At 40.9% G+C, this 12741-nt stretch overlaps 1 protein-coding gene across 2 annotated transcripts in view; it reads right to left on the bottom strand.

Annotated features, from left to right (window-relative positions):
• Positions 1-12741, bottom strand: part of LOC129708210 (brain-specific angiogenesis inhibitor 1-associated protein 2-like) — a 90548-nt gene that overhangs the window by 9137 nt on the left and 68670 nt on the right. For both annotated transcript variants that reach the window (XM_055653831.1, XM_055653832.1), the window contains exons 8-11: positions 11868-12116; positions 6537-6738; positions 4206-4407; positions 3883-3948 (exon numbers count right to left, since the gene is read on the bottom strand). In XM_055653831.1, the coding sequence (XP_055509806.1) occupies positions 3883-3948; positions 4206-4407; positions 6537-6738; positions 11868-12116 (719 nt within the window). The remainder of the gene's footprint in view (positions 1-3882; positions 3949-4205; positions 4408-6536; positions 6739-11867; positions 12117-12741) is intronic.

The raw sequence follows: 12741 nt of genomic DNA on the forward strand, positions 1-12741 counted from the left end.
GTAACCCCGGAATTCCCTCTCTCCATCCCTCCCCCACCCACATCGCACCAGGTTCTCGTTTTCACCCAACACACAGCTAACAATGGTCTGTTTTCTTTATCATTGTTATTTTTTGACATATCTTTCATTTATTGATCTATATATCTCAACATCATCATCATCTATATCTCTTGTTTCCCTCTCCCGTGTCTTTCAGTCTGAAGAAGGGTCTCAACCCGAAATGTCACTCATTCCTTCTCTCCAGAGACGCTGCCTGTCCTGCTGAGTTACTCCAGCTTTTTGTGTCTATCTTCGGTTTAAACCAACATCTACAATTCCTTCCTACCACCTGCCCAGGTTTTGCCCATATCCCTCAGAACCTTTCCTATGTATTCACCCAAATGTATTTTAAGTGTTGTCACAGTACCTGCCTCAACTACCTTCTCTGGCAGCTCGTTCCATCTACCCAGCACAGGTGCCCATTAAATCTTTCCCTTCTCACCATAAACAATAGACAATAGGTGCAGGAGTAGGCCATTCGGCCCTTCGAGCCAGCACCGCCATTCAATGTGATCATGGCTGATCATCCCCAATCAGTACCACGTTCCTGCCTTCTCCCCATAGCCCCTATCTTTAAGAGCCCTATCTAGCTGTCTCTTGAAAGCATCCAGAGAACCTGCCTCCACCGCCGTCTGAGGTAGAGAATTCCACAGACTTACAACTCTCTGTGAGAAAAAGGTGTTTCCTTGTCTCCGTTCTAAATGGCTTACCCCTTATTCTTAAACTGTGGCCCCTGGTTCTGGACTCCCCCAACATCAGGAACATGTTTCCTGCCTCTAGTGTGTCCAAACCCTTAACAATCTTATATGTTTCAATAAGATCCCCTCTCATCCTTCTAAACTCCAAAGTGTACAAGCCCAGCTGCTCCATTCTCTCAGCATATGACAGTCCCGCCATCCCAGGAATTAACCTTATAAACCTACGATGCACTCCCTCAATAGCAAGAATGTCCTTCCTCAAATTAGGAAGCTATGTCCACTGGTTCTTGATTCTCCTACTCTGGGAAAAAGACTGTGCATTCACCATACCAATTGCCCTCATTATGTTATACAAGGTCTCTCCTTAGTATCCTGCCCTCCAATGTATAAAGTCATAGCTTGCTCAACCTCTCCCTGTAGCTCAGGCCCTCGAGTCCCGGCAACATCCTTGTAAATGGACAATGGGGACCCAGCGTGCGACCAGCATGGATTGTAACTTTGTCAGCGCCGTAGGTGGTTGCTATTTGTATACATTGTGTATGCAAGCAAAGAATCTCACTGTGCCTAGTCACATGTGACAATAAAGGTTCCTATCCGTAAATCTTCTCTGCACTCTTTCCAGTTTAATGACATTGCTCCTATGGCAGGGTGATCAAAACTGAACACAATACTCCAAATGCAGCCTCACCAACGTCTTGTTCAACTGTAACATAACGTCCAACTTCTATACTCAATATCGCGACTAAGGATGGCCAATCTTCTAAAAACTCAGCCGAACAAAAACGTTGTCGCCGTTTTGTTTAAAGAGAATGCACAACTCTCGACTCTGTGGCCCAATCAGTCCAATTGCTATGTTGTCTCAATCTACTTGATTGGTCTTGAAATAAATATCTCTTGGGCAACAAATACTATGTGCATTTACAATATCAAATGATTCCCCAAGAATTTAGCGTGACATAACTTCAAATAGTTATGTGACGCATAACAGATGCTCGTTAATGCACCGCACAGCCAGAGTGCAGGACATGGGTTTAATTCCAGCAATTAAACAAAATGGACAGATGGGCAATCACAGCAGAAGACAAACAGGCGCAGTGCCAAGTATAACACTTATCCAAAAACGGACCCTAAATAAATAGAGGCAAGGTAAATGAATGGAACAACTTTCACCTGCTTCCAAATGCACTGCATTGGAGAATTACAAGCTATGATTCTTTCAATTGTTCAACAGGTTTTGATCAAGTGTTTTGAACTAAAGTAAAATTATTAAAGACATATGAACAAATATCCACGATAGAAATTGCTTAGAGAGGTGGATATAGCAGACCCTGGTGAAATGGGTTTGAGAATATAAAGCAGCAGGTAATACCATCCATATTAAAAAAAGCAGTGAAATGTAGCAACATCAATGGTTTTGGCATCATGTTCAGCAAAGATTTTGTGGGCCGAAGGACCTGCTCTTGTGCTAAATTGTTCTATGTCAAGATTAAATGGCTCTAAAAAGTAGAGCCAAGAGACCATAGGTGCTTAAATTTGGAACAAAAACAACTGCTGGATGAACTCAGTGGGTTGGGTGACATTTGTGGAGGGAGAGGGAGAGAGCTGGTGGATGTTTCAGGTAGAGATCCATATCGACCTGCTGACTGACTCAGTTTCCTTACGGGCTTTAAAAATGTAACAGACAAAATGGAAAATGGGATACGTGGTCTGACACTTCACACACAAGAGATAAAGACAAATTCCTTTTTTCCTGCCCCCCCCAACCCTTTACTTAATCACATTTAAAAAAAAAAAACACCGATTCTCCAAAGTAATTAGTGCAGAAAGTGCAGCATTGATTATATTTTATGGTTTCATTTTTTAATTGATTTTTATATCAGTTGAGTTTATCCCAATTTTATCCCATAGGTAGCACCTGAAACTGAGCCCAAGTAAGAAGGAAATAGAGTACAGGTCCTCCCCAGCTATTAATTATGCCCAGCCCACACATACTAAGCGTTTGGGAGACTAATGGGAAGGAGCGGTCAAGGATAGAGCGTTCACGTCACGGCCCTGTTTCCACCAATCTTTCCACCACCACTCACAAGAAGCACAAGACAGACACCATTGTATGCAGATGCAGATAAGTGTGTTCAGCTCTAGCTGAACATCTTCTAATCTCGATAAGAAGGGAAGGATCTACCAGCTACTGAGGGCCTGCAAGCATCTTCTACTGGGTGTAAACTCTGATCTTTACTTTAGAGATAAAGCACGGAAACAAGTCCTTCAGCCCACCGAGACCATGCCGACCTGTGATCACCTCGTACACCAACACTATCCTACACGCTAGGGACAATTTACAATTTTTATCAAAGCCAATTAACCTACAAACCTGTACGTCTTTGGAGCGTGGGAGGAAAACAGAGCGCCCAGAGAAAACCCATGTGATCGCGGGGAGACTGTACAAACTCCGTACAGACAGCACCCGTAACCAGGATCGAACCAGTGTCTCTGGTGCTATTAGGCTGCAACTCTACCGCTGCGTCACTGTGCAGCCACTCTGACCTGAAGTGGCAGGTTAAACATCTAGGTTTAACAGCACGTTGCCCTGGCTTCGCCTCCGTTTTTGTTTAAATATATTGCTGGGCAGCCACTTCTCCAACATACAAACTGTCCAGGTCACAAACCATGCTCAGGAATGAAACTGCATCGGAATCTGGGGAGGACCAGTTTTGACTTGAGATTTAGCAACCAACCAGATTGAACTGGAAAAATAAATTATTCTTCCAATATACAAAATGAACAACTGCAATTAAAAATATATTAAGTGTATTGTTTATCATCAAGAATAGAGTAACCATGAAGTTTAATGATCGGTTGGCACACAGCACTGGACTATTAATGCGTTGCGATGTGGAAAAACCAGACACATTTGTTATGGTTAGCACAAGATTTAGCAGCAGGCAGTGAAATAGAAATGGCCTTCCCCAGGTACAAACACCAATTTCCATTAATTTTTGTGCTCATCAAAGAGGAAACAAGACCTCTCCGAGCAATTAATGGAGTAAAATATGGACAAAAGGAACTTGCATTAGAGCAGGTGGGCAGGAAATGGAGACAAATATCACACATCCAAAGGTGCAATTATTCTTAAATAGCCACTTACTTATTTAAAATGTTATTGATTCCACCTTGCATTATACGGGTATAAGAGAAGGGAAACCATCCTCGCCTGAAAACAAAATGATAGAATCATTGGATCATATCATTTATACATTGTAAAAACAAAACTCACCTGCCTCTAATGTCGGAAAGCAACAATCCAGTTGGCAATGCCTCATGAGTACATAGTTATTTGCTTTTAAGCCACCTGAGAGTCCATAAAAACCACAGAATGTAGACCATCATCCTCGACCACGACGACGATTTGCTTTTAATGGCGACAAATTGGGCGATATAAACGTTAATGCACAGTACATGGTTACTTACATCCGTGTCTTTTCATTCTCGCCATAATGCCAGCCATCTTTGGCCTCAGGAACCAACAATGTGATGACGTCACCCTCGCTGAAACTCAGCAGTGTACTGTTGCCTCCGGCCTGATGCGAGAAAATAGCTTGGACTTTGATTCTTCCGTTCTTTTCTAAACCAGCAGCCATTGAGCTTGATCGAGGCAAAGTCTTGTTTTCAGCTGAACAGCGGGACAAGATAACAGCAGTCAGGGTACAAAGTAATTGCGGAGTGTTGTAGATGTGGCCCAGTCCATCACATGGACCAGACTCCCTATTACTGACCATCTGCACATCATGCTGCCTCAGAAAAGCAGCCAATGAAACTCAGACTTGACCCATTCCTTCTTCTCCCTTCACTATTCAACAGAAGGTATAGAAGCTAGAACGCACCACCAGACTCAGGAACAGCTTTCTCCCCTTATTTTCAGGCTTCTGAAGATTCAAGATTCAAGATTCAAGATAGATTTAATTGTCACATGTGCCTGATGGCACAGTGAAATGAATTACCATACAACCATACAATAAAAATCAACAGGACACAACACACTATAGGGTTTAACATAAAACATCCCCACACAGCAGAATCAATGTTTCCCACTGTGTGGGAAGGCACCAAAGTCAGTCTTCTTCCTCCACTGTTCCCCGTGGTCAGGGCCTCCCCAAGCCCTCTGCAGTTGCCGCTACGGGCGGCCCGATGTTCAGGACCGCTCGCCGGGGTGTTAAAAGTCCGACGTCGGGGCTGCGGAACGGCCTTCCCATAAGCTAGGGTACTATCTGATTCACCTCTTCCCTTATTGCGGACATTGAACTTTGTCTATGGGACTGATGCGCTTCAATGCTGAGAACTAGATTCTGAACTCTGTACTTTCCCCTTTGCTCTGCCTGTTGTTTGACCAGATTGTATTTATGTGCAGCATTATCTGATCAGATTAGACAGCATACAAAACAAAACTCAGCACTGTATTTCTATATGTGTGACAACAATAAACCTAAAAGCAGGCGCTTATTAATATAAACTAGTCTCTCTAGTTGGTTTAAGAATGAGAAAAATCAGCATTTCTTAACATATGATCTTTGAGATTGCAATTGTGCCAAATTTGCAAGAAACTCGAGGATACCCAAGAGTGGCACAATGGTGCAGCGGTAGAGTTGCTGCCTTGCAGATCCAGAGACCCGGATTCGATCCGGACTACAGGTGCTTGTCTGCATGGAGTTTGTACATTCCCCCATGGCCTTTCACCGGTCGCCCCCAATTTCCTCCCATATTCCAAAGATGTGCAGGCTTGCAGCTTAATTGACTTCTGTAAATTGCCCCTAGTGTGTAGGATGTGAAACTGGGATGACATAGAACTAGTGTATGGGTGATCAATGAACGGCATGTACAGTGCAGATTTTCCACACTGTATCTTTAAACTAAACTATCTTACTGAACAGTAGGTTGTTGAAAATTGCATCACCATAGCAGGTGAATTAAATACAGCTACTTTTATAATGGAGACGACTAAAAATTAACATAGGTGCGTAGGGAAAAACTGTAGATGCTAGTTGTGTAGGAAGGAATTGCAGATGCTGGTTTATACCAAAGGTAGACACAAAATGCTGGAGTAACTCAGCGGGTCAAGCAGCATCTCTGGAGAAAAAGATGGGTGATTTGAATCTGAAGAAGGGTTCCAACGCAAAATGTCACCTGTTCTTTTTCTCCAGAGATGTTGTCTGAACTGCTGAGTTATTCCAGCATTTTGTGTCTAACCGGTTCACAAGTTCCCGGAGCAGAATTAGGCCATTCAGCCCATCAAGTCTACTCCGCCATGCAATCATGGCTGATGTTCTTTCCCTCTCAACCACATTCTCCTGCCATCTCCCCATAACCCCCGACACCCTTGCTAATCAAGAATCTGCCAATATCCACCTTAAAAATATCCATCGACTTGGCCTCCACTGTTGTCTGTGGCAATAAATTCCAGATTCACCATCCTTGGACTAAAGAAGTGAATAGTTTTGAAATACCGATTTTGGATTATAATTGCAGTGGAAGTGGTCTGAGACTATAATGTAGAGTTGCCTTGATTATTAAAGAGAAGGTAGACACAGAATTTCCCTTAAGCAATTTGCCGTCCTTTTGTGCTAAGGAATGCAAGGGTTAAATATGTTATGCAACTTTCTATCAGGACCACACCTAGTTAAATACTGCCTGTGACTAAAGAAACATACAAGTCAGTGCATGACTTGTTTAATGTACACTTGACAACAATGATTAAATATTTGTTCCCATTACCACTAGACTGTGCCCAGATTACTGGTCACTCACCTGACAAAGGGCTGGTTTTCAAGAGCAATGCTTTGCGTGTAGGCAGTGTGTGGGAATAGACATCATTTTGCTGTTTGGGAAGTTGTGGCGGTGAAGGCGGCTTTGGTTTGACATCAGGCGGGGCCGATTGCTGATAGCCTGCTTGGTGTGAGTTGGACAGGTCGCCATTAGGTACTAAGGAAACATCCTGGCCCATCATGCGCTGAAATGGAAAGAAAAATAATCATTCGGTATCTAACTCCGACAATACAGCTTATTACAAAATATACAGCACATAACTCACATCCCTAGATTGATAAAGTCATCCCTGGATTGATAAAGTCAAAAATTACTAGTATTTCACTGTCTTTGTCCACTTGTTTCAAGCCTCCTGTAAATCTCATATTTATAGCTTTAACTAAACCACCAGCACAGTGGTGGAGCGGTAGGCTTGCTGCCTTTCATCGCCAATGTCTCTTCTTTGTATTTTCCTGTGCCAAACAGCATCTTAAAAGACTTAATGCTACGTATTCCAGATTGTCATAGCAATATTCCAAGAGTATGGAGCCCCACAGTCAGCACTTTTGGGTGTACTTTTACTAATATATTCTTAAATCTTGCATTAACGTAGCAAAAGCTATCCTGGTTTGTATACGAATAGTTCACAAAGGATCGAGCTTATGGGATAATTCGCTGGCTAAAAATAAGAATGGATAGTTATCTTCAAGTTTAGTAGTAGAATTTGGTGCAAAATGTTAACCAATCAAGGAAAAAAAAAATCACTATTTTTGGAAGTAATTCTACATTATGCCTCGGATGTGGTTCATTATAATGAGTCAACCATACAAATTATCAGCAATCATTACATATTATTTGCCTTCAACTAACTGCAAAAAATCATCTAAGCACTGAAACATGCAATTGGACAGAAATTAGTCCAACATCATTCAAAATAAGTATTCACTCATTCTTATCTGCATTAAAACAGAAACCTTATTCGAACAACTAAAATTTGGTGGCAATAGACTGCAATTCCCACTGAACAACTTTAGATATAATTGTTTCCAGACAAAACCAAGTACAGTTTGGCTATAACCTGTGCTTTCAATAACACTGTTTAAATATAATGTGATAGATGAATGAGGGGACATATTTGCATTATATGGGTTGAATTGAATATCACCCGATTTCTGTCAGGAATTGGAAAACCATTTAAAAGTCACTTTGGAAATTGACAAGCAGAAAAAAAGCTGTCCTGTGTAAAAAACAAAACAATCCATGAAAATGAAAGAGTTTCCATGTAACCTCCCTGCAGTAATCAGTCACAATTGTCTCTTAACACAGTTCATCATGAGTGGCACTGAAATTGATAAGAATCACTTCTATCTACACTTGTGCAATGATACCCAAATTAAGCTATGTAACACACAACCTTTAGTATTTTTAGCTTGCAATAACAAAACTAAACCTGTAGCTATTAAAAGGACCTTTATTTTTGAAAATCCTGTGGGAGAAATAACTTTTGTTATTGAGCGTCTGAAATTCTCTAGCACCCAATTCCCTTTTCCCCATCGAGACAACTAGTTTATAAAACAGTTTGCTATGTCTTAGGAATACATCTATTACATTATAGCAGAACTTTCTGTGCAGGGTAAATCTAAAAATAAATCTGAATTCTAAAGCAATTCCAAAGCAAAACAAAACCAATTACTAAAAATTAGACACAATTTAGAGTTGAATGAAATCAACAGAAAGGCATCACAGGAAACCCATGCACAGATTTTCACTATGTTCAGTCCTCCTGAGAAGATGGACAGTGAGCAGAAGCATTAAATCTATGCTTGCAGTAGATTCCAATGAGCAAATAAAGCACAAAATATGCAGTGTGTGGATTGAGAAAACTGTTGCAAACCCTTCCCTTTTGCCAAGTGAAGCACTTTGCAATTACTTCCCTGATAGGTTTTAGTCTCAAAACACTTGACGTTCACTGTCATTCCCAGGCAATGATTAGCTGTTGGAAGGCATTACTCAACAGGATGAAGTCAGTTATTTCCCTTGCTGCAGCATTAAAGAATCACTTGATAAAAACATCGTTGGACTCGGCCAAATTATAAAAGGCATCGTCAAAGATAGCAAGTTCAAATAAAAGTTTAAGAAGGAACTGCAGATGCTGGAAAATCAAAGGTAGACAAAATTGCTGGAGAAACTCAGCGGGTGAGGCAGCATCTATGGAGCGAAGGAAATAGGCGATGTTTTGGGTCAAGACCTTTCTTCAGTCTTCAAATAAAAAATCATGATGTTCCATTCAGATATGCGTTCTATTATTAGAGCTAATAAGGGACTGTACGTCCACAGTATTCAAAGTAGAAATGGTGCAAGGCTGAAAAGCTCACCTACGCATTTGCTATTTATGTCCGGGTTCAAAATAAGTAGACTATTTATTTCATTACTGGAGCTGCTCTGAATTTCTAGATATAAACTGTGGAGCACATTTGAATAACACCAACAGCTTACTTCACAAGAATCCACAGATCTATATATCCATGTTGGTGCAATTCCCTGAACAATTTGAAAAGAAAATTAACACCAGTTATTATCATTTGAAAATGTCTATCTAATTCTTCTATTTGGAAACTTATTTCGCTGTGGCTAGAACCAAAAAAAATGGTGGGGAACATTAAAATATTTGTAACAGAGTAACACAGCACGGAAAAAGACCCCTTCGGCCCAATTTGCCCACGCTGACCAATATGTCCCATCTTAGCTAGCTCCACCTGCCTGTGTTCGGCCCATATCCCTCTAATCCTTGCATGCCCATTTACCTGTCCAAATGTCTTTTTGTTAAAGAACCTGCCTCAACTACCTCCTCTGGCAGCTCATTCCATATACCCACCACCTTCTGTGTGGAACAAGTTGCCCCTCAGGTTCCTTTTTAATCTTTCCCCTCTCACCTTAAACCCATGAGGTCTGGTCCTTGATTCCCCTATTCTGGCTAAAAACTCTGAAACCAGGTTTTAACATTAGAGCAATTTCTAAGTCATATGTCTCTATCTAATATTTTGCTTGACCCCAGTCTGCAGTTCACTACACCGAGGTAATAGAATTTAACTGGATATTTAACATGTAATGTTCTTCAAAAATTAACTTCCAATGAAAAAAGACAAATTTGTGCGAGTGATCCTCATCTCAAAGGTTGTTTGTTCTTATCCCACCCCGGGACTCGAGCACAAAAAATAATTAAGGGTAAACAAAAACTGCAGATGCTGGAAACCTGAAACAAACATTTAAAAAAAAAATAGAAAATGCAAGAAGTTATCAGCAGGTCAAGCAGCATCTATGCAGAGTTATAGTTTTAGGCCATCACATGGGAAATACAGGCTGGTAATCTAGTGGCAAGCTGAAGCAGCAACAGATGAGATATTAAACCAAAGACCCATCTGCTCTCTAAAATGGATGCAAGAGATCCTGGGTTGCTATTTCAGAGGAGATATCCCAGGTGCCGTGAAATACTTATCCCTCAAGTAACATCTATAAATAAACATAATTGGCTATTAGCAATGTTGTTTAAGAACGCTTCCTCTGCTGAAACTGGCTGTTGCCTTTCCTAAGATATAACATTGATATCATTCAAAATTATATGGATATATTACCACAACATATGAATGGCACTATATAAATTTAAAAAATCATGACTACACAATAACTATTTTAAGCACTTAACTGTACAGATATGAAATGCTTGCTTTCATTGGCGAAGGCAAAGAATTCAAGAGGGGGACGTTATGATGCAATTTTACAAAATACCAATTAGATTGCACTTGGGAGTGCAGTGTGCAGTTCTCGTCGGCAAGTTATAGTGATTGTTCTGGAGATAATGCAGAGACTGGCCAGGATGTAGGCGGAGAAGGATACTGTCTTCATAAAGGAAATTGGATTAGAGTAGAGGGGCAACAAGGTCGGCTTGGACATAGTGGGCCAAAGGGCAGTAAAATGGCGTCGAAGCCAAGATCAGACCAGGTTTGGACTTTTTTGAACAGCACAAAATGCTCCTTGCATCTAAGATTCTTACATGTAGCACATCATTCTCAACTAACAATGTGCCCATTTGAACAAGCAAAAGTTTTTTTTTAAATCCTCCTTTCTGAACTACAGAAGCAAAGTACACTCTCATCCTGAACAGCTAAACAATACTGTTCCTGAACTTGGAAATACTCCTGAACAACAATGACTAAGAAAATCCTAAAGCTGAATAACCTTAGTCATGTGAATCTCCTCATCTTAAAAATATCCATATTGAACAAGTCCCACTATGGTGCACGGAATGTGACCTATTTTACCCGAGTGAATGAAACCCTCAGAATAATTCTGATAAATTAGAATCAATTTGGTTTCATCTTCTCTCTTGGAGTGGGAAAAGGCATGCAGACCCATGGATAAGAACTATTTTATTGTCATTGGAAAATGTCTCAGGAGATACGCCCCAGCCGCAGTTTCCAAGCTGTGGATTAAGGAGGCAAAGACTTTTAAAAAGGACCCAGAGAAATGAATGAATACTTAAAATAATTTGATAAACAGAACATTAGGTATTTAAATGCAATGCCAATTTTATGAATGTGCATTTCACTATTGTGTGCATAAATACTCTCCCACAGTCAATGAATAAATAAAAAAAAGCAGCTACTACTACTTGCCGTAGCTTTTGTGTCAGGCATTCACAGTTTTAAATGCCAGTGTTTTACGGCTGTCATTTTAAATAGAGAAACAATCCGTCACAGCAGTTCACAACTCTTTGTGAAGACTCCTGACATGGCTTCAACCCACTAGGGTAGATTGACCTGCATGCAGCTTAACTGTATCAAAATTGGCACCGACAACATTTAATTAACGACTTCTGAGAAGTGCTCTCATTTCTATCTGAGAGTGCAACAAAATCTCTTGGAACAACTCCAACAATGTGAGGGTGAAAAAAATTCTATGATCAACTTCCAGAGGAAAAAAAACATTCTTCAGGGAAAATGATGTACAAATATCAAACGGGCTCCTGTAGATTCTGTTTCTCATTAAGCATTAGATAAACATATCTAACCCCACATAGAATCAAGATAATAGAATAAGCAGCATATTGATTCATCCATGCCAGCCAAAATTTGAGGCATTGAGACTACTCCCACTCTGCAGCTGTTGGTGCAGAGTTACATGGATCGTGGCCCTTCCAGTACGTGTAGCTGCGATTCTGTCTCCACCACTCTCTTAGATAGTGAAGTCCATGTCCCACTGCTTCACTGTTGAATTATTCTACATACATAGTTGACTCATACTGCTAAATCACGGATAGAAATCATTGTTACTTACAGAATTGGAACCCATGTTACTTCCAACGAAGGGTGCAAGCTCTGGTGGTACTGGTAGAGGTTTAGCACCAGGAATGGGATCTGAAATTATCAGCCCTGATTTGGTGGTGGCCACAGGGTCGGGGTTAAGGGTTCCTCCATTGCCTGAAGCCAACTGCTGCACCATTGACAATGCATGGTCAGGAATTTTGGAAGGATCGCTGCAGGCCTGCTGCCAACCAGGAAGCTTTTGTGTTACCATGTCTTTGCCCTGTGAAAGAAAAAAACAATGTAATTATTGCATTGCATAAATTCAAGGAGATATACTTTAGGATGGATCTACTCAGTATTACATGAAATAACTAAAGAAAATTCATAACACCAAGAACATTATTTCTTACTATTACAATTATTAATGTAATAATAAATTATTAATTATTAATTTTCTCACAGAGTGTGATCAGTCTGTGGAATTCTCTGCCTCAGAGGGCAGTGGAGGCCGGTTCTCTGGATGCTTTCAAGAGAGAGCAAGATAGGGTCTCTTAAAAATAGCGTAGTCAGGAGATATGGGGAGAAGGCAGGAACGGGGTACTGATTGGGGATGATCAGCCATGATCACATTGAATGGCGGTGCTGGCTCGAAGAGCCGAATGGCCTACTCCTGCGCCTATTGTCTATTGATACCTTTGTTGGCTCCTTCTGTCTTCTGGAAAGTCATTCCTGCACGAAAGGACTATGCCATCTACAAGCCTCACATCCATTATGAAAATAAAGGGAGATAGACACAAAAAGCTGGAGTAACTCAACGGGACAGGAGATATTGGGGGATAGGACCAATGTACGCCTGTAACAGGGATTGTTCAACGTACCCGACAAAGAGGCAGGCAAGGCTGGGG

Source organism: Leucoraja erinacea, chromosome 23 (assembly GCF_028641065.1).
Source record: "Leucoraja erinacea ecotype New England chromosome 23, Leri_hhj_1, whole genome shotgun sequence".
NCBI classification, from domain to species: Eukaryota; Metazoa; Chordata; class Chondrichthyes; order Rajiformes; family Rajidae; genus Leucoraja; species Leucoraja erinaceus.